The sequence below is a fragment of the Pelophylax lessonae genome (genome assembly GCF_965119305.1).
Source record: "Pelophylax lessonae genome assembly, chromosome: 9".
In the NCBI taxonomy this organism is placed as follows: domain Eukaryota; kingdom Metazoa; phylum Chordata; class Amphibia; order Anura; family Ranidae; genus Pelophylax; species Pelophylax lessonae.
The window spans coordinates 73,464,020-73,490,385 of record NC_138776.1 but is presented as its reverse complement, the minus strand read 5'-3'; the positions used below and the strand labels follow the sequence as shown (position 1 = coordinate 73,490,385).

General features: G+C 41.2%; 1 protein-coding gene across 1 annotated transcript in view; it reads right to left on the bottom strand.

Moving 5' to 3' along the window:
- Positions 1-26,366, bottom strand: part of JAKMIP3 (Janus kinase and microtubule interacting protein 3) — a 197,766-nt gene that overhangs the window by 99,466 nt on the left and 71,934 nt on the right. Inside the window, exons 4-5 of the mRNA XM_082267585.1 lie at positions 22,524-22,571; positions 395-610 (exon numbers count right to left, since the gene is read on the bottom strand). Coding sequence (XP_082123711.1) covers positions 395-610; positions 22,524-22,571 — 264 coding nt within the window. The remainder of the gene's footprint in view (positions 1-394; positions 611-22,523; positions 22,572-26,366) is intronic.

Genomic DNA, 26,366 nt, shown 5'->3' with positions numbered 1-26,366 from the left:
GAGGGGAAATCTCTTTGATCGGGACACAGGAATAAAAGCACTTTCCTAGAAATGTGGGGACACCTAATGTCCCCATTAGAAGTAGTCACCCAGTAGAAAGTGAGAGAAGTTCCCCTTTAAGGGCAACAGGGGCATTCATTCAGACATCAGATTTCAGCAGCTTCAAGCATGTAGTGAAATGATAGAGGACTTTCCTTCTGAAGACAATCATTTTCTAGTTCTGCAGGAACACATATACTCAAGAAAAAATGCCTCATATGATATTTTAAAATTCAAATGAATTATGTTGTAAGAAAATATGCTCTACCCTACACAAAACAGAGAGATAGCAAGAAACTTTAGGGTGAAAAATTGTTAAAAAGACGATTCGTTAGCCAGCGAGCAGAATCCTTACAGGGCTCCCCGAATGATCAGAAGCTTCTCCTGCACCACTTGCAAAAGGAAGTTCTCTCTTTGGGCTACCCAGATGACGGTCAGACTCTTTGAACTGGGTAAGCTGCTCATCTAGAGCCTCTTTTTGGAGCTGCAGTCTTTGGGTATGGCCGGCTTGCACACCTAACTCTTTCTCCAGCATGTAGACTGCTCTGTCTTTAAATTTAATTTCATCCATCTACAAGGAGAACAGAAGAAACGTCACTTACATGCAGCACAACTGCTGGACTCATCTAGTGGTCTTTGAGGACCATATTATTTGTATACAACTTCCGAAATTAAATACTATCTAGAACTTCAAATGTGCCATTTTACCGATGTTGGGAAACCAACTTAACTGCATAAAGCCTGACTAAAATTAAAACAATTAAATCATAGTATCATACCAATAAAGAAACTTTGAGGACCACACAGATGTATGATTCATTGACCACAATTGCAGAATGAGAGCGACTTATAATGGAGATGTCCTTGAAAACAACCAGACATTTTTCAGTGTAGAATTTAAAATGAAAAACATTAACAAAATAGTTTCAGCACAACTGCTTTTCCTTTTTCTTGCAGTATTTATAAATTAGCCACTTGGGGCAGTGGCCAAATGTATTTCCTATTGTGCCTTACAGATCCAAAACATTGAGAGACACCGTCCTAAGAGTTTTCCTTGCTTCCTAGTTCCTATTCCCTTTGGTCTTTAAGTGCCTTTTCACAAATCTGGACCCTATTGTAGATAAAGATAAATGGAGATACCTCTAGGTAAGCCTGCTCTCAAAGTATTTAGGGTTTATACAGGTATGTCCCAGTATTGTACTGTCATGGATTAGGAAAATGGGACACAGAGACACCATGGCCTAGTATACAGATTCTACATATGCCTGACATGTACGTGTTTATTATGTATTAGAAACAGATTTAACCACTTGTCGACCACCGCACGACTATTTACTGCGACGATCAGCCCCTCACAGGCAAAGCAACGTAGGACTACGTCGCTAGCCTGTGAGGCTCTAAGGAGCGAGCGCGCCGCCGGAGGAGCGCTCCCGCTCGCTCACGGACCCCCCCCCGCGTGCGTGTGCCTGGCGGACCCGATGTCAGCCAGGCACTCGCGATCGTCCGTAACAGCAGGAGAAAGGCAGGCGGCTAATGTAAACAAAGCCGTCTGTCATTCTTCCCTGTGTAAGAATGGAGATCAAACGGTTCTGCTATGTAGGACCGTTGATCTCTGTTCTTACACCTCAAGCCACATCCAATCACAGTTAGAAGCACGCTCCTAGGGACACACTTAACCCCTCCCTCTCCAATAAAGTTAACCCCTTCCCTCCCAGTGTCATTTTTACAGTAACAGTGCATATGTATAGCACTGATTACTGTAGTAATGTCACTGGTAACCCCAAAAGTGTCAAAAATGTCAGTCAAGGGTCCGATCTGTCCGCCGCAATGTCGCAGTCCCGCAAAAAAATCGCAGATCGCCCCCACTACTAGTTTAAAAAAAAAAAACAAAAATGACAAAAATCTTTCCCTTAGTTAGTAAACGCAATAACTTTTGTGCAAACCAATCAAAATACGCTTTTTTTTATACCAAACATATGTAGCATAAAACAAATTGGCCTAAAATGTTAAAAAAATTAGATTTTTACATTTTTTTTGGGGGGGGGGATTTTATATAAAAAATTGTGAAAAATATTGTTATTTTTGCAAAATTTACGCTCTATTTTTGTTTATAGCGCATGGTCAAAAAAATCGCACAGGTGATCAAATACCACCAAAAGAAAGCTCTGTTTGTGGGGGAAAAAAGGACCTCAAATTCGTTTAGGTACAGCGTCGCACGAATTGTGCGTTAAAGTCACGCAGTGCCGAATCGCAAAATAGGCCCTGGTCAGGAAGGGGGTAAATTCTTCCGGGGCTTAAGTGGTTAAAGCTGAAGTATAGCTAGAAAAAAAATTCCATACAGTTTTAGTCACATCACTTACCTGTAATGAAGTATCCTAGTGTGTACAGGCATCTGGACCTTCTGTGCAGGGAGGCCAGTTCTCTTCCTGTCTCTGAATTTCCAGCACTGCAAAGGTTAACAGTTTTGGGGCTTCAGGCAGAACGGCAGTACAGAAGGTCTGATGGTGCCCCCTCCTCAATTGAGAAATGTCCTTTCATTAGTTACACTACTTGGAACACGATCTATGAATGGCAGAGAGAATCATGTGACTGAGCAGCTTCTCTCCCATTCACAGATTGTCTTACAGACAGTGAACAAATGTTTCTCAATGTAGAAGGAAAGAAGGGCTTGTCTCAGTCTGACCATCTGTACTGCTCTTCTGCCTGAAGACCCTAAGCTAATAATGATTGCAGTGCCAGAGGTTCAGAGACAGGAAGAGCACGGGCACCCTTGCAGTGCGGATTTCTCCAGGATCTAGCTACCTGGACAACATGGGACATACTTCAGTACAGGTAAGTGATATGTTTGAAGCTGTAGTTAATTTTTTTTATTGTTAGCTAAACTTTAATTTTAAGAGGTCCTTTTGCTATCTATTAAGAAGAGTGCTTAGAAATTGTGGATTGTGCATCACAGGGCACCTCCTCATCCATTTTTTAAATAAAGTGTCTCGTTGTTTACTTCAAACAGCAGCCTGGAAGTTTCCAACATCAGTATTCCTCTTGTTTACCCAAAAATGAACTTCTCATGTATGACAGTCAAAACAAGTACAAAATTCAGTTATCATGTTATGCACAGGCCAAAACGTCTCTTACCTTTCCTAACTGATCCAATTCCTCCTTAATTTGTTCTTCAAACACTCCCTAATCTATAAACCATAGCTCACAGTGATTTCGGCAATAGAGGCAAGCCTGTCAATCCAGAAAGCAGGGGGCAGGACTAGGTGTGGCCAGGTGCTCATTGACATGCTACAGGCTTGTGAATAAGCACTGGCAATGCTGTTAGGCAGGCCACCGGCAACAATTATTCATCCCATTGTAGTGCAAACAGGCAAATCCTACAGGACAGTGTCATCTGCGTTCTTAAATCAAGAGCAGTGCAGCATTGTTGCCACACTATCACAGGAAGCTTCATTAGGTGGACTACACTGGGAGGATCATCAAGTATGTGTGAGACTTTGCAGGGGGACTAGAAGAAAACTGTATGAGCAGATTTGCTGTATTTATATTTTAAAATAAAGTAAAGTTTTCTCATATTGGATAGAGTAAGGGAGAGTTAGAACTGCTGTCATTTTGTTGCCATCTATGTCCCATTTGGAAGATTTTACCTTAACTTCCTGTCCCATAGTCAAAACAGGAAGTGGGAGGAAATCCCTGCAAATTAGGGAATTCATTTGGGTCCCCCAGGTCACCAGAACTGATGTCGCTATTGGAAGATTTCCCCTCTAGTACTGTTCTGGGGGCAACACAATATGTGGGATTTTCTTTGACTTTCCCTTTTGATGATAAACAGGAAAAATAGAGAGGTTGTCCAAAACTTAAAAAAAAAAAACAATTTTGCCTTAAGTTAGACTTTAAGTGTTGCAGTACATTTGTTAATGGGAGGCCATAGTTCTTTTTTTTTTTTCAAATTCTTTATTTAACCAAAAAGGCAGTTTCCATGACAGCAAGACAATAATAGATGGTAAGTTATACACCATTATACAGAATGCAATTGTCGGCATCTAGTAGATAACATCCAGATACAAGAAGGGATCAGTGGATTTTCAGACAGTGTAAATCTAGTAGATTATCCATAAATCAGTTATCGGGGAGAGGAGCTACTATTGACTCCCGTATGGTAAGCCGAAGATGGTGTAGAACTAGTCATCGGAAAACAAAAACTTCCCAACCTTTTTTGAGAAGAAGATAGAATAAAAGACAAGAAAAGGGAGAAGAGGTGTAGAAAGGAAGGAAGGCAAGGAGAAAAAAAAGGGAGGGCTGGGATAATGAAACAAACAAACTAATGGGATGTGTTGGTGTGTCCTAGTGGGGGTACTACAAAACATCCTTTAACCAGCAGCCTATACATTAAAAAGAGCTTTCAGAGGCCATAGTTCTACTTTAATTTCAATCCCATCTTTCTAAATGTATCTGAAAATTACATTCTGAATATTCCTTGTGAATCCACAATTCTTGGCTACAATCAGCTAACATATTCAAAAATTATTCATGGCTTTTGCATTGGTGGCATGCATGCTGTTACAACTCAGGTTCTTGTAATATAAATATGTTATGGAGATTCAAGCCTAGCCTCCACCAAAGCCGAAAGCAACAAAACATGACAGATATTATAGCCTACAACAAGTTATACAAAAAGTCTTGGCTTTTTTAACAATTTTCTGGCGCCAATGTCTAAGACATTTAAACTCACTGAAGATTGGTCTTTAATAACAAAATATTAACCAACAGTCTTTATGTATTTGTTGCAAGCCTGAAATACAGTGTATAAAGCAGAATAAGTACAGTAGAGCAGTATAGAGCAAAGTACATAAAACATAGTATATACAGAGTTGTATAAAGTACTCAAAACCCATACTTGAGTAAAAGTACAAGTGCTCGATCAAAAAGTGACTTGAGTAGAAGTACTAAAGTATTCAGCATTTTTTGTACTTAAGTATTGCAAGTAGTTTTTTTAAAAATTTTGCTACTCAAGTGCTGAAAGTAAAAGTACAAGTACTGTGTTATGTAGTTATTAAAGAAAGAAGTCAAAAGTTTGAACATCATATTGTTTTTTATTATTTCAAATGCAGCTTTTATTTATACATACAGTAGCTTTTATTTTCGTATGCGCTGATAATACACGTTTTGAGCTTCATGAATCCTGTTATCTACTGTTCTGGCAGTAATTTTTATAATTGTAACGAGTAACTAAGCAGCACAAAAAAATTTTTTAGAGTAGAAGTATTGAAATCATTGAAAAAATGTAGTGAAGTAAAAGTGGAAGTAGGAGAAAAAAATTCTACTCTAGGAAAGTACAGATACCGCCTTTCGGTAATAAGTACAGTAGTGAAGTCGTTCTACTTAGTTACTATACATTTTTTTTTTTCTTTCTTCTATTGGGGTAACCGGGAGCCGAAATCATAATGATCTAAAATGTGTTGGCATCTCTGTGTTCTTAATTTGTTATTTGTTTATGTCAATTTGTTTGGTATATGTATAAAAATTAATAAAAATTGTCAAATTTAAAAAAGTTACTATACATCTCTGAGTATATACAATGGAGCAGTGTGGAGTAGACTACATAAAGCAGTGTATACAATGGAGCAGCATCGAGTATAGTACAGAAAGCAGAGTTCATACAGTGGAGAAGTGTGCCCTGAAATACATAAAGCAGAGTACTGGTGCAATTATGTATGTTGCATTGACAGTGCCACCAGTGCAGATAGGCAAACCAGATTGGACCAACTCAAATTCAACCCATATTAGGCTGATGTTCTTATAAGAGATATCTGTTCATCTCAGAGGATACTGAGGTAAGTCCACTTGTCCTGTTTTGAGTTCAGATTTTCTTAAGGTGCACCATGCTCTTCTATACCTCTGCAGCCAGTGGAGGTCCAGGAATTCTGGGCATGGGTGGCATATCTGCACTCCAGGGACCGGTTAGATGTCCACCCCTGACACCAATAAAATGGCATTCGTCTGAAACACAAACAGTATCTCTTCAAATCACTTAGCATGTAGCCTATGAAAATAAGATGACATTTCATTAATCAGACTGGAAATGCCTGGATAGGCTGATGATCTCAAGTCTATAGAAGCAGGTAGATACCTGATGGCCAACTGCTCTTGTGAGGAATGTTGATTTGAAAGGTCAGAAAGCCTGGAACCTTTGCTATACCCTGACATAAGCATTTCTGGCAGGATTACACAATATACTTCTTGCAGGCATTCTCTAGCCTAGTGTGGTAACAACACACTAGGGGTAGGGTTATGGATGTAAGAGTCTACGCTTGCTAAAATTTAGTGTTTCCACTGGAAGTAGTTGCATGCCCTTTTCTTAACTTTAGGGGAGGTCTCTTCATAACACATTCCCACTGCTACTGCTGCTTTGGTTCATGTAAGAAACGTTAGAATATGCAAACACACCTTGCAAGGGCCCTCCCAACCCTGTTTGAGGTAAGTGGCTTCTGTGCCTAACAGCCAATCCTTGTATATATAGACACCCACCTATGTGAAGCAAGCAACAATTCCTCCCTCTGGCAAATCAGTCTCTGAAGGAACGATCTCACTGACAGACAGTCCTTCCTCTTCCTCAGGCGGCTTCACTTCTATGCATCAATCACTGCTGAGGATGGATTCTCACATGTAGGTTTGGCCTTCTTAGATCTTCTAATGTAGGCTAGTAAAATAGAGCCGTCAAATGTTTACAGTGGTGGATATGAAAGATGATCATGAAAATATGGAGCAAAACAACTCATCAAAATTGAATATCACACCAAATGTCGCATTAAAAAAGAAAAACACACCAAAAATTACTTTCAGATCGACTTTATTATAAAAAAAATGAGAACCTGCGTAAGGGGTTCTTCACTGTAAGGGCCGTAAGGATGTGGAATTCTCTTCCACAAGCAGTCGTATCAGCAGGGAGCATCGATAGTTTCAAAAAACTATTAGATGGGCACCTTAAAGACCACAACATACAGGGGTATACAATGTACGGTTAAAAGCAAACACACACACACATCATAGGTTGAACTGGATGGACTGATGTCTTTTTTCAACCTCACTAACTATGTAACCTAAAATATTATACAGTTTCTCTTGGATTAAGCGGTAACACAAAGGAAAGAAGTGTAATTGTATTAGTAAACTAGGTAATCTACCATAATAATCACCAAGAATAATTAAATCACTGTGACACTGTGCAAGACTTGAACAGAATGCACACAAAGCAGCAGATCCCTGCTTAATTCAATCCAGTTTCTGGTATAATAAATACTTTCAGGGTCATACAGAGAACACAGTGAAGCTAAAAGCGATAAGCAGCTTATACCTGTAAAAATGTAATAGAAATATACTGGGATAGCTCAGTGTGTCTGTGTAATTCTATGAGAGCTGTCACTCATAAGAAACTACATGACGATGTGCAAGAAAAATCACTATTGTCCAAGGAAAATTAACACATTTCTTGCAAATCTCATAATGTAAGACAAGTCGGTGAAATAAGCTTTCAAAATATTGTTTCCAGATGCTTACAGAGGGTCTAGATTAGCCTTTCTCAAACAGGGGTCATTTGAACACTAAGGTTCCTCGAGAGGTTGCTAGGGGGTTCCTTAGGAAGTGAGCAATTTCTGCCTCTCAGATAAGTAACTGCTGACCCCGATGATCATTTTAGCTATATGCTCCAACTGACCACATGTGTAAGGCCAGCCATAGATGGTTCAAACCTCGACCAGTTCAGCAGAAACCGGCCGAGATTCTAACCATGTTTGGGCAGGCTGAATGTACTAAGTTGATCGATCAATCAACTTGGGTACAACCAGCCTGATGGATTCACTTGCGATTATTGCTAGCAGCTGCTGTAGCTGATAGCAATAATTTCTATTTCAGCAGGAGTGATTTAACTGTCAACACTGTCTGTGTTGATGGGGGAATCGTGCAAATTTCTTTCCTGCAACCCGTGGTTGCAGGAAAGAAATTTGCACCATCTATGATCTGCCCTAGGAACATTTTTCTAACTGAACATCATGCCAATGTACTGTAAACTGTAAATAAAAGAAGTTATTAGCAGGGGTTCCCATTGTTCAAAGGTTTTTCAACGTTAAATAGGTTTAGCTGGTCTAGATCTATCAATTTAAGTGGGGTAAACACTAGTAGAAAATCTGCCGAAAATTCCCGTCCGAGGTAAAATCGTCCGATTTTCGCCTAGTGTGTACACAACTTTCAGCAGCCGATGCCGACATTTTCAATGAAATAAAACGGAGGGACAAACACCAAAATTTTTTTTCGTCCCTCCCCAGAAGACCAATTTTCGTTTAATGTGTATGCAGTACGTCCGTGAAAAATTGGAATCGAAAGACCGTGCATGATCTGAAGTTGCTGACAACCCGGAAGTCTAGGAACAAATGTGCCAAAAAAAAGAAAAATCGGACGAGAAATTTCGTGAGCATTTATGCACTGTCAACTAAAAACGGTTATGAACACTGAGAAGACAGAGTAAAATCGGAGGATATTTCGTCCGATTTTCGTCAAGTGTGTACGGCCCTTTAGGCTTGTCATAAGATTATAGAAACACTTTTCGTGGCAGACATGTGGCCATAGGACAATACGTGCAAAAATTACTTTTGACAATGAAAAACGTGGAATGCAAATTAAACCCTTTTTTTTTAATTTTAGTTTTGGATGGAATGAGGAATTTTTGTAAACTCTGTAAGGTTTATGGATGCGCTGTTGAGGAATTTTCCCTTTAAGGGCTCTTTCACACGGGCGTTCCGTATGTCCGTTTTTCATCCCATCCGTTTGCGGATGAAAAACGGACATAATGTATCTCTATGTAAATACGGATGTCATCGGATGATCATCCTCTGACATCCATTTTTTGTCAGTTCAGTTCAGTTCAGTTCAGTTTTTTTGAACGGAGGAGAACCCTATTTTTTCTTCCTTTCAAAAAACGGAACGGAAGCAAAAACGGATGTCAGTGGTGTCATCCGCAGACATCCGTATTTACATAGACATGCATTATGTCAGTTTTTCATCCGCAAACGGATGGGATGAAAAACGGACATACGGACCGGATGACACAAGTGTCATCCGTGTCCGTTACAAAAAAAAAAAAAGGACCTGATTGGGCAAAAAAAAAGGAACGCCCGTGTGAAAGAGCCCTAATTCTTGTCATCTGGGCAGGAAATAAGGAGAATCTCCTCAATATGAACAGATTCCTATAGGTTTTGTTAGAGAGATTACTCCTGAGCCTGCAATCACATCTGAGCAGAGCGTATTCCTGGTGATTTTGAAGTGTTCAGGAATTTGTGTTTTGGACTAGGCATGGGGAGAAGAGAAGTTCTATAGGGGTAGAGAAGTTCTTTGGGCATGAAGCTGTACACATCAAACATTTACAGGTGCTTGTCAGAATTTAGTAAATACTCATGTTCCATGACAGCTGCTGGTCTCAATCCAGCATCCTTATTTTGGATGTGATGCATGCCACCTGCAAGGTGATTGATGAGGGTGGAGACCAAACCTAGTTTGGGCCAGCAAAGCCTGCAGTCTCATGCTTGTGATAGTGTTTGTTACACGCGCTTCAAGATCCCTGTTTGTCTGCCCTGCTCTGCTGTTTGGATTTCCCTGTTTATGACCTCAGATCGGAACTTGGACTATTCCCAGAGCTCTGCCTGCCTTTTGACTACAGATTTGACCTTGCGTATTCTGAACTTTGCCTGCCTTGTACCTGGACTTTCACTGACCACTCTGCCTGTTTGACAACCACAAGTGCCTGTGCTCCTATTGAAGGCCACAAGGCCAAAAATACCCAACTACACTAAAAAAAAAAAAAAAAAAAAAAAAGCTCATGTACTTTTGTAAGTGTAGGGAAACAGAGTTTTAAAGTGTAAACAGAGACAGTTAGAAAGAAAAGGAATCTTCATATTGAGTGTAGTCAGGTGTAGGGAAATGAGCAGACAAATGTTCAAATGTGAATGAGGGCTTACTTTCTTTCCTAGTAGCTGCTGACAACAGAAGAGGAGGTGTAGAGAACCTACCCAATAAAGATGCAAACATGAAAAAAAGAGAGGGTTTACCCATTCTCTTTTCTGTCGAAAACTGAAATAACTAAAGTTCCATGTATGTCCATAGCCCTGTAATAACTGGGTTCAAGTAGCAATGGCACACATGTGCCATATTGCTTTTTTGCAGAGGGAGAATGTTGTGGCCAACAGTGGCAAGCTGCATGGAACATTATGGAACATCAGTAAATTGTTTATTTGAAGTTAATGCAGCAGATGTGTCAAATTTTCTGTTGGCAGGAGTGACTGTAATCATCTCTGTGATCCAGGAAAAAATGCATTGGTGCTGATGAGAGTTTGTCCCCAAGTTTAGACTGAATCTTCTTCTGCAATACCGGAAAGTGCCACATCTAGTGATTTCTCTGTACTGTACATCCTTGTCCATTTGTTGTAAGCATTCCTTAGAATTAGTATGCTTTCATCTGAGGGTTTCCAGAAAGGTGTTTGATGCCCCTGGCTTTACACTTGTTTGTTGCAATAACCCATGGTAAAATTCAATTTATGCTGTGGCTTACTACGACCCATACTACAATGTGCTTTGCAGTACCATTCATTTAGAATAGCCCCTCTATAAACACATATAGTAGCTGCTAATGCACTTGTTGTACAGTGCACCTCAATGCGCATGCAGTGGGTTGTAGAGTGCTGTGCTGCCAAATATGCTATAGGTCTGTTTTGAATGGGCTGCCTTAAAGAAAACACCACAATGCATTAAAATGCGTGTGTTAAGTATGAAGGGGTCCAATCTGCCAATGCTGGAGCCTTTGGACTGTCTATGATTGCAGGGACATCATGACTTGCAACCTACCTAAACATATATCATGCTGTTATCATCTAGGTAGGTAGCTCCCCCCACCCTGGTGGTATTGGAATTTCAAATAGCACATAACGTCACAACCTGGTCTTAGATTTCTTTTAATCTGTTAGTAGATTTATCTCTTTTATATCAACTGCTTTTTTCCTAAAGGGTCAGTACACCTTTACATCTGTAGATGAAAACAAGCTGTGTAGCTTTCCCTAGAATTGAATAATATCCTTGCTATAGATGTAGGCCATTTACGTACACCTTCACATAAGTGTGCTCATTCTCTGAGAGCTCACTCCTGTGATATTGAAGGTGAATAGTAATAGCTGGGCCTTGCTTAGCAATGTCCTATAACATCCAGGGAGTTTTCAGGTCAGGCTTCATGAGGTACAGTACGTAAATGGCCTACACCTAAAGCAATGGCATTATTCACCTTCGGTCAAAGATGCACAGTTTGTTTTTAATCTCCAGACGATCTTGCATAGACAGACCTTCATAATATAAACAGTTGTAATTTGTTATTAGAATACAGTCATGAGCAAAGAATATTTTGGATTTTTTAAATATAAAACGCAGATAAATATTAAGTCAGATTAAAAATAAATGATAAAAACTGTCTATTTTCAAAATAGTGACAAATGATTATTATCCAGCATGGATAAATGTCTATAACCCAAAAGGGACAGAAGTCGTTTAGGACAGTTGTCATTCATCTAAAATAGGGGGTGCTGTTTTTATTCAACAATGGCAGATACCCTTCAGCTGGCATGGGCAGGTGTCCTTCAAAACAACATGAACAGTTATCCATTAACCAATATGAATGAATGTCCTTCTAATTACTATTTCTGAATGTATTCATAGTGGACTCATACTGGAAAATATCTGCACCAACACTAGAGATTGTTTTTTATTTTTATTGCTTGTTGCAAGTACATTTGTAACAAAATTCAGTTTCAGTTTTGGATGGGCACTGGTAGGGTGAAGCACATACTGCCTATTTGTAAAAGTGAGAGATTTCCACGCTTATGGATAAAATGTTAAAAAATGTCTGCAGCCTACCTCAAAATATAGCAAAGCTATATCAAATAAGTAAGTAAATATGGAGGTAATTGGCGCTGCCAAATAAATTACAAAATAAATAATGGGGAAGGGATATAAATATATATAGATCTGATAGTAAGTCAGTATTATCCAATATAAATATGAGATATAGGATAAAGTGTCAAATAAATAAATAAGTGCAATATATGTGAAATAAATAACTTAATATTTGAATAATCAAGTGATTCCAACCTTTCAATTACAATATTCACAATATATGTGTAGCCAATATAAATATTAATAATAATCAATAAGTGCAAATTCAATTGCGGTGACAAATTGCACACAATGGGGGTTTACTAAATAAGTGAACTAGATGAAAATGTGGCTGCTAATTGCACAGCTTAGGTAATAATCAGATCAATTAAATACTAAACCAAATAAAGAGTGCTTGGAAATTAATAGTGATCATATAAAGTGCTCTAGGTGAATAAATATGATAAATAAATATGGGCAATATATTCTAAAATGTCATTAAATATCAGAAACAGTTGACACATATAAAATTGTTATCCAATTAAAGTCCATAAACAGATACAGATAAAGTCCAAAGAGTGTGGGAGAAAAGTGGGTCACGGGGTGATCTGCAAAAGTGGGGGTGCTCGGTGAAGGAATCAGTGCTCCCCTCTTTTTATTCCCGCACTCACCAGAGGATAATACCCCTACAGGGGTGACCAGCGTAATGGATATATCCTATGGGTTCCTCAAACAGTTGACCAGATCTCCACTTTTTTCCAATATGGACCGCTCACACACAGCACCAATTACCTCCATATTTACTTACATACTGCCTATTATCTATTTTGAGCGAGCACACCAGTGGTAAGAGATTACCAGTGTTCTTTGTGCCTCCACTACTACCAGGTCTTTTTTTTTTACCACTTCATTGCTTTTCCATAGATAAACTCCCAAGTGTATGTTTATTCTATATGGAGAAATAATTGTAAAGGGTGCAACACCATCATTTGGCTTTGTAATGGCTTAGAAAGTTGGGAATAATTCTGGTAGGGATATCCCATCAACATGTGATTTAAAAAGCCAGCGATTTTGTGTAGCGGGTGCTGTCCACTGGCTTACAGAGTCCCTGCTTGCCCCCCTGCAAGCGTAGAGTAGTGCGCGAGGAGCACTGGGCCAAAATTTCTGGTGCTGGCTCCTTTCCTCACTGCTGTTGCCCACAAAATGGTGGGCTGGACTGCCATGTGTCATCCCCCCCCCCCCACAGCTGCCACGCAGTGACACAGCAGCAGAGGTTCCTTGGATCAGGTGACTGCTCACTCTGGGTTTCCTTTGGCAGCTCTGACAGGCAGCACAGCAGGTCTTTATCCTGACAGTGGCTGTGTCCCTCTGCATTCAGATCCCACTTTGGCTGGCACAGTCTCTCTTTCTCTACCTTGTTTGGATGGCATCCCACATCATGGCCCTCTGGATAGCTCTCCCCTTGCTACTCTGTTTGTTCCTCTAGGACTTTGCCCGGGCAACCCAAAGTGAGCGGGCAACTGATCGAAGGGACCTCTGTTGCTGTGTTGCTGGGTCTGTGGCCACTGTTTGCTACCACTGCTAGAGGCTGAGTCTTTGGAAATTACCTAATCAGCTACCTTTTAACTCTAGTACTGCCTGCAGGCCTTGTTGACGGCCTTAAATCACGGCAACAGTTACCATGCTCCAATGTTTATCTGGCCGAAGGGTAAGGACCAAAGACTGCCCCTAACAGTTTTTAACCAAGGAAACTTTGTCCCTTTGCTTAGTTAAAGAGAGGCACTGCTTCCGACCCCAGCCAATCCATTGGTGCACTCTAAATGAGTGTATTACTATTATCATTCATACTGCATTTAACATTTATTTGCACTGTTTGGAGCTGGTTTGCTAATTTACACAGTGATTTCAGTAAATGGTACAGAACCTGACCCTAGTCACTTTGGTATAGTTTTTAATCTTTCTAGCAGACTGTGTTCTGATTTACCCACTGGTGCTAATTTATGTTCTACTGCTTTTTGTTCTAAACTTGCATCAATAGATGAAGTGCATTCATTACTCAATGGCTGTGTGTCTATTTTTCTAGTATCAATCCACAGCCAGGCAAAGAGGTATTTTACATTGGTGTCTTTATACATGCTTGCAGTGATTTATACACAACCAGGTGTATCAGAGAGACTAAGGTTGTTCTTAGAGTCGAGGCTCAGAACACAGAACCCAAAATTATGAAGCGGCTCCTTCCAGGGTGGCACTACACTTGGGGGCTTGTTCGGGATCAAAGTTTGGAACTCATCTCTTCGACATTTGCTAGTATTGTGCTGCGTCCCTTTAAGAGCTACAAGTTTCAGTGTTCTCTGTGGCTTTTACATCCTTAATTACTTCTCCACCGTTGCCCCTGATTGGACCCGATCCTGCTGCCAGAAGTGAGGGAGGAACAGGACTGAGAGGGATTTTATACAGCTCAGGGAGGAAGGTGAAAGAGGCAGCCTGCAGCCATGCTGCTCTTCTCTGTACACAGAAACTAATCCCCAGTGTAGTAGCTGCGAGGGGGGATACAAGGAAGTCCAACCCACCATGTCCTGTGTAGCAGCAGTGAGGAGAGGAGCCAGCACCAGCTATTTCAGCCTAATGCTCCTTGCACACACCTCCACACTGGCAGAGGGGACAAGCAGAGATTTCATAAGCCAGCGGGCAGACCCCGCTACACATGCACAGCTAAAGAACCAATTTTTGGGGTGGAGTTGACCCATAAATCACATACTGTCAAATTATTCCAGTGGTTGTCTGTATTTGTTTATTTCAAAAAATAAGTTTTGAAGATCAACAGGTTTAGAATCTATCAATTAAGTTTATCATTTTGCTTCTTTGTTGGTCAAGACTGCAAAAACCCTCCACCAAAATTATATTAAAAGGTTCTGTCCTTTTCCTACATTTATAGAAACTGCTGACATTTGTGAACATCTTATCTTAACTAAAAACAAACAAACAAAAAAAACCTATGAACAGGCAGGTTCTTTATTGCATAAAAAATATACAATGTCTCCTCTGCAATAAAATAGGCGTACCTGCTTGTTCGCAACCGTCAGCAGAATGTACACTGAGCTGTGCATATGCAGGTCACCTTACATTTCCAACATGGTGCCATTGTTTCAGGAATCACATCATCGGGCAGTGGCACCGTTCAATAAAGACAACAAAGGACCAGCAGCTAGAAGAAGCCGGGGAGAAGATGCCCCCCCCAGCTAAGGATCTCATGGGCATCAGACCGTCACAACAGACGTAGGTATTCCTCCCTTTAGTTCCACTTTAGGTTGTTCCTAAACCAAAGTTCCCCAATACCGATTGGTGACCTTGGTTGAAGAATTACATTTTGGAAGGAATAGGGCACCAAAGGAAAAAAAGTTGATGAGATAAATAGATGCAAATTATTGTCTTTATTAAAAGCTAATAGCCAACAAATTTCAGGATTAGCAGACGTGTCGATGCATGTTTTATATCTTGATCAAATCAGATGGTGAGGCAGCAATCCTCTGTGTGGTGTCTTCATATACTGTGGATGTTGTACACTTGATTGCTGTCCTACTAGATTATTATTTACACCCAACAACCTCATCAATTCTGTTACACTTCAATTCATCCCTTCATATGACAGGCATTTGTCTCTGATTTCTGCTTATGTCAGCAGTTAGTGGGAATGGCTAGTAATAGAGATAAGGGATTAACTATTTACTTTGACAAAAAGTCCAAATTTGGCTATAAGTAACAGCTGTTAATTCTGTTTAGGCTGCATATTTTTGCAAAAGAAGTTGTTTTTTTTAAAGAGGAAATGGAGAAGATTAAAAAGGTAAAATCAGGTTGTCGGTCTCAGAATGGAAAGCTTTTTTATTGACTTAATTGACTAACCCAACCTGATTGATACCAGCATCTTGCTGTAATTGGTTTATCACGCTGGCAATGTTTTTTATTTTTAACAAAGAATATAGATTCTTTTTAACCTACCGTATTTTCCGGCGTATAAGACGACCCCCCTAATGTTCAAGTTAAAACATAGGTTTTGGGCTATACTCGCCTTATAAGACTACCCCCCTTCTGAAGCAAGGTAACACCATTGAAAAACATCAGATTTCTCATAGCTCTCCAAGGTACCCCAAGTACTGTAATACATGTAATCTCTCATAATCTCTCCAAGGTACCCTAAGTATAAGTATTACCAGTAGATGTAATCTCAAGACCCTGGCTGTGTGGGAATCCTGTACCGGTATACCGTATGTACCGTAGCTTCGGCTACATACAGTATACCGCGCTGAGCCAATCACAGTGAGCGATGTATTCTATTATTGAATGCAAAGCCTGCTCGGATTAGCAGAGTCAGAGAGGCGGGCTGATGTTACTCCGCCAATCCGAGCAGGCTTTGCATTCAATAATAGAATACATCGCTCTCCCTGATTGGCTCAGCGCGGTACACTGTATGTAGCCGAAGCTAAGGTATACCGGTACAGGATTCCCACACAGCCAGCGTCTTGAGAGATTACATCTACCGGTAATACTTATACTTAGGTTACCTTGGAGATATTATACTCAGCGTGTAAGACGGCCCCCCCATTTTTGGGGGATTTTTTTGAGGTTCAAAAGTAGTCTTATACGCCAGAAAATACAGTATATACTCAGAGTTGCAAAGCAATTTTCACCACATTGTCCACAAACCTATGACCACTAACACTTCCATATGTAAGCAGGTACATATGATGATTTTTAAAAGAATTATGAAATACTATACCCTATAACAGTTGAATCATTTTAAGCTTGGTGTCCATAGAAACAATATATTTTCTTTTGATTGTTGGCTACATGTTTCCAAACTTTCTTTGTCACTCATATGCCGTATTAAATAAAAGACTTGTAGAAACGCACTATCTCCATGGAAACCAGCATTGATTAAATTAAACCGTTTACACATCATTCACTGGGTGTTGATGTTGCCTCAGTAACAGATGGGAAGGTTTTTTTGAGTGCCTTAAGCTTTAAAGGAATTAGAAATATATAGCAAGAGGATCTGTTAACTACACAGAGAGACAAAATAGATATTTGAGAAATGCAGCATTCACTGTATCCTAAAATTGTGAGACTAGGGTATGGTGATATAACACAAACATCACACAGCCATAAATGTGTAAATAATAAGTTAAATGCAAGGAATTTTATTTTTTGAATAACTACATTGGACCAGCTTGGCTTCATGCATGGATATCTGTAAGTCACTATTGGACAGTTGGGGATGCTGTAAAAAAAACTGTACTAATCCATGCTACATACAGCATAGTTGCCAACAGTCCCAAATTGCCAGGGACATTCATGGAAATCAGACTGATGTCCTGGTCTGAGCCTGTCCTGGGCAGAATCCCAATAATTAGGCTCTATCACGGACATCGGGACACAGTTATCACAGCCAGTAGCCTAGCTGCAGGGGCCCCATGTGGCCTCCCTGTCACACTGACTCGCGCCCGCCATGCGGCTCCTTTCAGTCTTCAGTCAGGTCCCTGCTTAGCTTGTGATTGGTGAGATCGGCTGAGGAGGGCCTGGGTGTCTGTTGTGCCTCATGAACCCGCAGGACCGCCGCCTTCCACACAGCTTATCTCTGAGTTATTGAAGATAAGGGTGGCACGGTGGTGAACAGGGAGAGACACCCGAGGCAGACACCCATGCCTGCTGCCAGAAGGGCCACAGCCGCAGTGAGTCCTTCTATAAAAAGCTGTCTGCTGACTGTCCTGCGCCGAGCCTGACTCCTCAGTGCCACTGCCATGTACTCAGCAATTTCTGTGTGCCTGTCCCCCACTGTCCTGTCCCAGTGTTTTCCCTCCCAGCAGCCTCGCCGACCCCCAATACACATGTCCTGACGGCCCAGAACAGCCCAGCTCTGATCATAATCCCCCCTTCACCAACCCTATTTACCCGTCTCTTCTTCATCCCCCAACTCTGCTCACCCCCCTCTTCTCCATCCCCCCAACTCTGCTCACCATTTTTTGCTGCAGCGCACTTGGAACTTTTTAATTTTTTTAAACCTGCTAGACCAAATGAATGACAAAATGACCAAATGACAAATTAATGCCCTGCCCCAAATTAAAATAATACTCCACCTACAGAAAAAAAAAGTGTCCCTAAAAATGTTTTGATAATGTTGGCAAATATGCATACAGTGAAAGCCGTTATCTTTCAGTTTCTGTGTGTGTGGCTTCCACCTGTGCACACTGACTTCAGGGGGTCACTTGCTTGGCACCTCCACCATTTATACAGTAGAATGCCTTGTGTTGGTAGAGGTGCCAGGTGAGAGACCCCCTTTGGTAATTGTGCAGAGGGAAAACCATTCACTGATAACCTGAAATGAACTCTCACTGTATATGTGGCAGACTACTATAGTGATTCACAACATCCCCAGTGGCCCTCCGGATATCAGATATGCCAAGCTGGCCTAATGTAAGTGATAAAGATATAATTCCTGGAGTTCAGCTTCATGGTGTCATTGGAAAAACATCAGAATCAACACGGCTGATATATTGAAGCTGATTGCACTGCTTCCACTTATGACTGATAGCTTAATCTGTCATCTCAGCACTGTCACTTCTGGAGATTATAAATACAACGTAAAACACAGGTTGCTCTCAGGGGAATGCATCTGATGCTCAGTTACAGTACCATTGTCATCAGAAATTTCTGCAACATCTGCCCACAGCTTAGAGTGCCAGGAGGTCTACAGAGGGAAAAATATGAATGTAAAGAGGGAAAGGTTTTAAAATTTCAAGCAGATGTAAAACGCACAAATGCAACAGTTTATTCATTATTACATCCCTAAGGGTCCGTTTACACTTGAATGCAGTGCGTGAAAGCTGTGTTCCCATGTGGCTTCCTGCACCGCATTCCAATCGCACAGCCCCATGCGATCTGCTGCGGGGGGTCAGTGCAAAGTTAATGACACCCCAAACACTGGTCGCAAATGCAGTGCCAATGTCTGCACCGGTTCGCATAGTACCAAAGTACCATGTGATGCAGTTGCCGTGCATTTAAAAAAAGTATTGCATGCATTACTTTTGGTGCGGTGCAATTTTAGCCCACTCAAAATAAATAAGGGTGAAATCGCACTACACAGATCTGCATGTGAATCGCACATCGTTCCTGTGCGATCCACATCCAGTTACTAGAGTGAATAGGCCATAAATGTATTTTTTTTTTTTAATGCAAGCAGTGTAGGTATACCAATTTGAACTGGTAATCGTTTCTTGCAGTTCTTTATACAGCAGAGCATAGACTGGGGGAAGGCGAAGAAGCACAAGGAGCCAATCAGTTGCGCTGTAGTTTACAGAACATGCTGATAAGAAGAAAGAGCAGAGTGATCAAGTCATGAGCACCTCAGCCTGATTCTTCTTTTTTCACTGTCTTTTAACTCAGAAGAGTTTAACCCACTGTAGTGTAAGTCCAATTTAATGTATTAAGATCATCAGGTCTCATAAATGGTCCTTAGCAATCCTTCAACATTGTAGTGGTAAACAAGAGCCCAAGATGCCAATTGCTACAACTTTTTGTTGCGGTTGAGGTTGTTGCGGAGCCATCCCAATAGAGTTGAGGGGTGTGGTGTAGGGGTGAAGTTTTACAATCCAACACAACCACCATTTTATTCAATAGAATGAATTCACAATTTGATAAAGACCAAATATAATATAAAACCGATGCAACTTCCCGTCTTCCCACTGAGTTTGGAGTCTTCAAAGCTCATTGTTGTCACAGATATGTTTAGTTATGGTTATATATTCTGTTATGTATGTATTTAGGTAAAATGGTGCACGTTCCTAAAGATAGTACAGCTTCACCTGTCATGACAGAAACAAGAAGGTTGACATTTCTTACTGCCTACTAACAGTGCTAGTTTCCTGGCTGAGCAAGTTTATATTTCATATTTCTTAGTCACTGATCTAGAAAAAAACATATAGCAGGTGAGAGTTTGATAAAAGTTCTTAACTCTATACCTGTTCTGGCTCCAAATATATTAGTTCCTGAGAAACAATGGAATAGCCGGAGAAGCATATAGCAATAGCCCCCTCCATAGTTCTCTTATGACGAGTGTGCTTTAATACTAAGCCAACAAAATGCACTTATTCCATCAAAAGGTCCAGAGGTAGAATCCTTGATGGGTTTCAATTATGTACAAGAGCTAAACCCAGTGAGCAACAAAATTGTTTCCTAACTAGAACCAGAAACCAGAAAGCAAGCTACTCACTAGGGGGGAACCTCTGGGTGAGTCTAGGATGGAAAAGGACTTGGGGGTACTGGTAGACAACAGGCTTGGCAGTGGCATGCAATGCCAAGCCGCTGCAAGCAAAGCCAACAGAATACTGGGATGTATAAAAAAGGAGATTCACTCCAGAAATAAAGAGATTATTCTCCCGCTCTACAAGACTCTGGTCAGGCCACATCTGGAGTATGCTGTCCAGTTCTGGGCCCCGGTCCTCAGGAAGGATGTGCTGGAATTGGAAAGAGTCCAGAGAAGGGCAACAAAAATAATTAGGGGAATGGAGGACATCAGCTATGAGGAAAGACTACAAGCACTGAACTTATTCTCTCTGGAGAAGAGACGATTGAGGGGGATATGATATCAATGTACAAATACTGTACTGGTGACCCTAGCATAAGGAACAAACTATTTAGAGTAAGGGAATACAATAAGACACGTGGCCACTCACTAAAACTAGAGGAAAGGCGGTTTAACCTTAAAATGCATAAGGGGTTCTTCACTGTAAGAGCGGTAAGGATGTGGAATTCTCTTCCACAAGCAGTCGTATCAGCAGGAAGCATTGATAGTTTCAAAAAACTATTAGATGGGCACCTTAGAGACCACAACATACAGGGGTATACAATGTACGGTTAAAAGCAAACACACACACACATCATAGGTTGAACTGGATGGACTGATGTCTTTTTTCAACCTCACTAACTATGTAACATGAGAAAGAAACAGGTTTAAAAAACAGTTTTGGAAATCTTTTCCCAAACTTTATATACCGCTCTTTCATCTTACTTCGCCATCTGTAGCAATCCATTAACTGACTGCCTTCAAAGCAGAACCTACTAGGACCGACAAACTTCCCAAAAAGCCTGTAGTCTGGAATTCTGCATGTACATGGCCCACTATATATCTGTGGTGTGGCCAGAGTTCTAGAACATGTGAAGACACAGATAGTTGGATACAGTTCTATGGCTACGTACAGCAGGATAAACCAAACTAAAACTGGTCAGCCAAAAAGAAGGAAAAAAACCAAATAACCAAAATCAAATCTTGTCTGTGGTTAAATAAAAATGATTCAGCTTAAGTTGGAAGGTCTTTAGAACATTAGTGTGACGGTTTTCACCGTCACTGGAATTTAAGGACAGATGGGTGATGGTTTGGATTGCTTCAAATTTGTCAGCCAGGTCTCCATGTAGAAATATTGAGATTTGTTACCATTTGCCATGAGGTCTCTGACCAGGAAGTAAACTCCTAATATGGTCATTCCAGGAAGTTCAATGAGGAGACTGACTGTCTAACAATTTTGCTTTTGTCTGAGGTGGCTTTCCATTCACCTATTGTCGGTGTGCTAATGAACTCACCTGTTGTATGCTAAGGGATGAATTGACACTCAGAGTAATGTGTATTGGGGGGCTCGTTATGGAACCATTGTTCTGTGCCTGGCTATTGTGTACATTGATGGTCCCCTGGGGGCTTCTGTCTCATTACACATAACAGTCCTTCTACTCAAGCTATCTGACCAATCCCTGCTGACTCATTTTCGAGTCCTCATTTGCATGGCTAAGGAGGACCTGAAGGAGAACTGCATGTACTGTGCAATTGACCAATGGGAAAGCGGTTGTTGGGGGCAGGATGTTCCAAATTCTGTATAAAAGTGTGCTGTGTGCTTCCAATAAATGGTCTTCCTGTTTGAACTTACATACAGCCTGATTGGCGTTTGTTCTAATGGATTCCGAACGGCACATAGCTGTAGTTCCGATCCCGGAGCCTTGGTTGACCGAACAATCAGACGTTGCGATCTGCAAGCTGACTCACTAGAAACAGAGGAGTGTCAGGAGAGCGGAAGCGAGCGAGCAAGGGTCTCGTTACAATTAGGTTTGTAAAACATTGCTTCCCTATGAAGTACCAAATTGTATCTTGACCTTCCTGTACCCCATGCATATGCCTTGCCCCCCCCCCAACCCAACTTCAATGGTAAACCTCCCACTACAGTGACAGATGTTAGCAGAGAACTAAGTAAGATGAATAAATGAACTTAAACATTGTTTTCTTTAGTAGGTTCTACAGTATTTGACATATTTGGTGCTGCATTCAACAATCCAGCATTTTAAAGCTGGAAACGTCACATTTCTGTGCAAATGCCAAGAAGAAAACACATGTTTGTAGACAATCACATAATCAAGGTTTTGTATTTTCTTTCTTTTTTCACTTGATGTAGCAATATGCCCTCTAAGATCACTGAAATATTTCTCACCCTCCGGCCTTGGTTGGTCTTTTTCAGAATTTTCTTATGCTCTGAAATCTGAAAGATAATAGAAACAGAGGCTCAGTAACAGATCTACAAAGCTCATGTTTGTCTTTAAATTTGATATTCCACATCTTTAGTGATTACTTAACTCAGTGCATGCCGCTGGTCTCATTCTGATCCACGCCATCCATTCCTCTTCTGGGTTTATAAAAATGGAGAATTTAAAGACATGACAGACAGAAAAAGAGAACATTCCAAGGATTCGAACAGTCATGTAGTCCGCAAAAGAGTGCATGGAACGGTCATGGATGAGAATGGATGAATGGTAATGCAGTACACAGATGTGGTCACCGTACGAGGTCTATGAATCCAAAGGCTGGTCATGGTGCTGTTACAAAGCTAATGACATAGGGGTTGATTTACTAAAGGGAAAAAGACTGTGCACTTTGCAAAGTGCAGTTGCTCCAGAGCTTAGTAAATGAGCAGAAACTCTGCTGGCTTCCATCATCCAATCATGTACAAGCAGAAATGCCATTTTTTTTATTTTCCTTGCACGTGATTGGTACTCTTTGCAAAGTGAAGCCTTACCTCATTTACTAAGCTCTGGAGCAACTGCATTTTGCAAAGTGCACAGTCTATTTGCGTTTAGTAAATCAAGCCCATAGTGTTGTGGGTTGACCAAAGATGGCCCTAGTCAGTACTAGGTTGTCACCCTTAACCCTATAATGTACATGTTGCAAATCTCCATTAGTACACGATAGTAACTACCATCTAAGGACAGACCAAAAACTTCTTGATTTTCTCACTTTTATAAGTACATACAGTCACGCTGGATGCAGAGGCCTACTTTGAGCCACAGTTCTGCTGCCTATGTTATCAGGGCCATCTTACCGAATGGGCACGCTGGGGAGTTGCCCGGGGGCCCCACTTGCCCAGGCCCAGACCCAAACCAGCCCCAGCCAAGCATTAGTCCTGATTCCCGTGTGCATCCTTCCGCCGAACTTAGCAGATGGCAAGCGCTTGTCGGCCCTGCGCTGCTGTCAGGCCACTTGGGCCGTGGAGGGGGAGCCCACAACTGCAGGAATGCTTGTCTGCCTCCATGGGAACAGGCACACACAGGACAGTCATGTCTGACTCCCGTCCATGTGTGTGTCCAGCCGCCGAACTTGTAAGCTGTCATTAGCCTTTCACTACTGTACCAATAAATATCGCCTTATCGATAATTTTCATTTTTTTTCTCGTGGATGATTGTGTAGGCGGGGCCCCAGGGCACTGCATTGCCCAGGGCCCGTTAATGCTCTTAGGATGGCACTGTACGTTATGATGGAATATCTGCAAAATTGATAATAGTACAGGCTAAGAGGCGAATGGCTTAACAGTAGCAAAAAAAAAATCTTAATACGTTTGGGCTGTAGGCTGCTGGTTTGGTGGAACAATGACATCACAGCCCTGCAGTAATGAAAACCAACTATGATGTTCCTGGTGAGCACCCATGTGGCCTTTGCTACATATATCTGGAAAGCTAGTTATGCACAGCACATGGAATTAACCTTAATGTTCAAGATCCGTGTTCACTGATTTACTGATTAAATATGTTATTTATAGTGTTGTCAAGGAAGTTGAAAAAACATATTTAGTACATTTTGGGATTATATGTGCATTTCACCATGTTTTATGACTTTAAACACACTGCAAGTACAGAAAGATAACTGCGGTGTGCAAAAGTGACATGATAATACAGCTCTAAAATCCTGAGCACATGGTGTCAGCCCTGCCTACTTAATTTCAGACCACTCCTTATCTCCTCCCCTCCAAAATCAACAGGTCACTTACCGAACAGATATCACAAAACACTTTCAATGGCATGTTCAACACACTAAAAGGGAGCAAATGAAATAAGTTCATTTTTAGGTTTTGCACGCACTTTAAATAGTAGGGGGAATCATGGATTAACCACTAGAGGCAAACAAGATTAGTTATTACATTGACCATACCTAACTGCTTAAAGTGAACTCTAATGCCTCGTACACACGTACCGATCGTCGGCCGACCGATCGGCCATCTTTTGTCCAGGGATGTCCTGTCCGCTGAAAAGTGCAAAAGACTGCACAAGAATTTTGTCCCCCGACTGCAGAAGTGATGTCATGTGATGGTTAACTTTCCCTGTGTTTTTTCTTCTCTGAGCATGCCCAGTCTTGCAAATCTGCTGATTGTCGGCCGAATTCTGTATTGACTGGTGAACAATCGGCCGTTCTGGTGTTGGCCAACAAAAATTTTAATACTTGCACGACTGTCGGAAGCATCATACTAACAAGCCTACAATCGGCCATCGGTCGTCGGCCGAATATTTACGGCCGACAATCGGTACGTGTGTACGAGGCTTTACAATAAACTTATTGGCTCCCTTTTAATCTGTTCAGTATGTGTTTTTTTTATATTTGTTAAAAAGATACCTGTTGATTCTGCCAGATCTCTGACTGTTGTGCTGCACTCTTATTATCAGTTAACAATATTCTTAGGTCTCTCTCTCTGGAATGCAGACACCTCCCTCTATATTATGGAGAACCAAAGAGGGGGAGGTGTTCTGTAGTCCTGTTCTAGGGTGACAATGCTGATCCTCAATATATATAATACTGTTAGTGAGTGTTGCTACCCTAGGTGTGGTATTTGCAGGATCACCAGTTGAAAATAAAGGGAAAAAAACTTATGTGATGAGATAAAGTATAAGCCACCAGAGTTGCCAATTATCAATATATTTTACTGGTAGCCAGTAAAAAATGGCCAGGTTTCCACTGCCAGTAATTGCAAGGGACAAGTGATGCTCGCAGTTTTGGTCCGGATCGGCCGAGACCATCTGAGTGCCCTCTACAGTGTGTTGGGGTGGCGCTGGTGGGGGAGGGATCTGGGGAAGGAGGTGTCTGAGCCCGACGTGTGATGTCAGAGTGCAAAGGAGCGGAGTGGAGCCCCACGGCTAGCATACAACAGATCCTAGCTGTGGATCATTTCAGCGTGCAGCTAGTGTCAATGGGTAGTTAATATTCTCTAGAAAAGCCTTTTTCAATCAGGGTGAAAAAGCACTTGTGGGTTTAAAACATAACATTGTTTTTTATAATTCTTTAAGGGGCGTGGCAGGGGGTGTGTCCTATGCCTAAATACTTTTGCTCATTCCCATCTCAAAAGGTTGGGAGGTCTGCACATGTAGGTTTTCAAGTATTGGTACCGCCGTGTTGCCAGCTGAATTTTCAATTCTGTCTTAAGGGCCATACACACTATAAGATTTTCTGAAGACTTTTTCCTTCAGATTTACCTTTTCTATGTAGTGCAAGGGCCTGCCAGATTGCATACAAATTGAAAGTGTTTAGGTTTGACCTCATATTATATGGTTTTGGTAAACCTAAAGGAAAAAGCCTTCAGAAAATCTTATAGTGTGTATGGCCCATTAGTAAGAATGCCATGGAAGAAAGGACATTTACCCCTTACAGTTACCTGCCACACACATTTTACTGAATATCTCCTGGAGTTCCACCAGGGGACCATCTGACAGAACTCCTGTCAGGTCTTTAATGCTATCTGAGACTCTGTTATAGTGATTTACCCTCACTTCCTTTCCTGCTGACAACATTTTCCTTAGACAGGAAGTGAAAGTAAATCTGCAACAAAGGGAAAGAAAACAAAAAACAGACAGATATAAAAAGTCTGAGAGGGGGTTTGATGCTTTTCCTTATACCACTAAGCCTTCATTCACAGTATCTAACGCACACGTGTCAAACACAGGGCCCGCGGGCTGAATCTGGCCCTCCAGGCCATTTCATGTGGCCCCTGCATCTCTTCTGCAGGTGCAGCACCTCC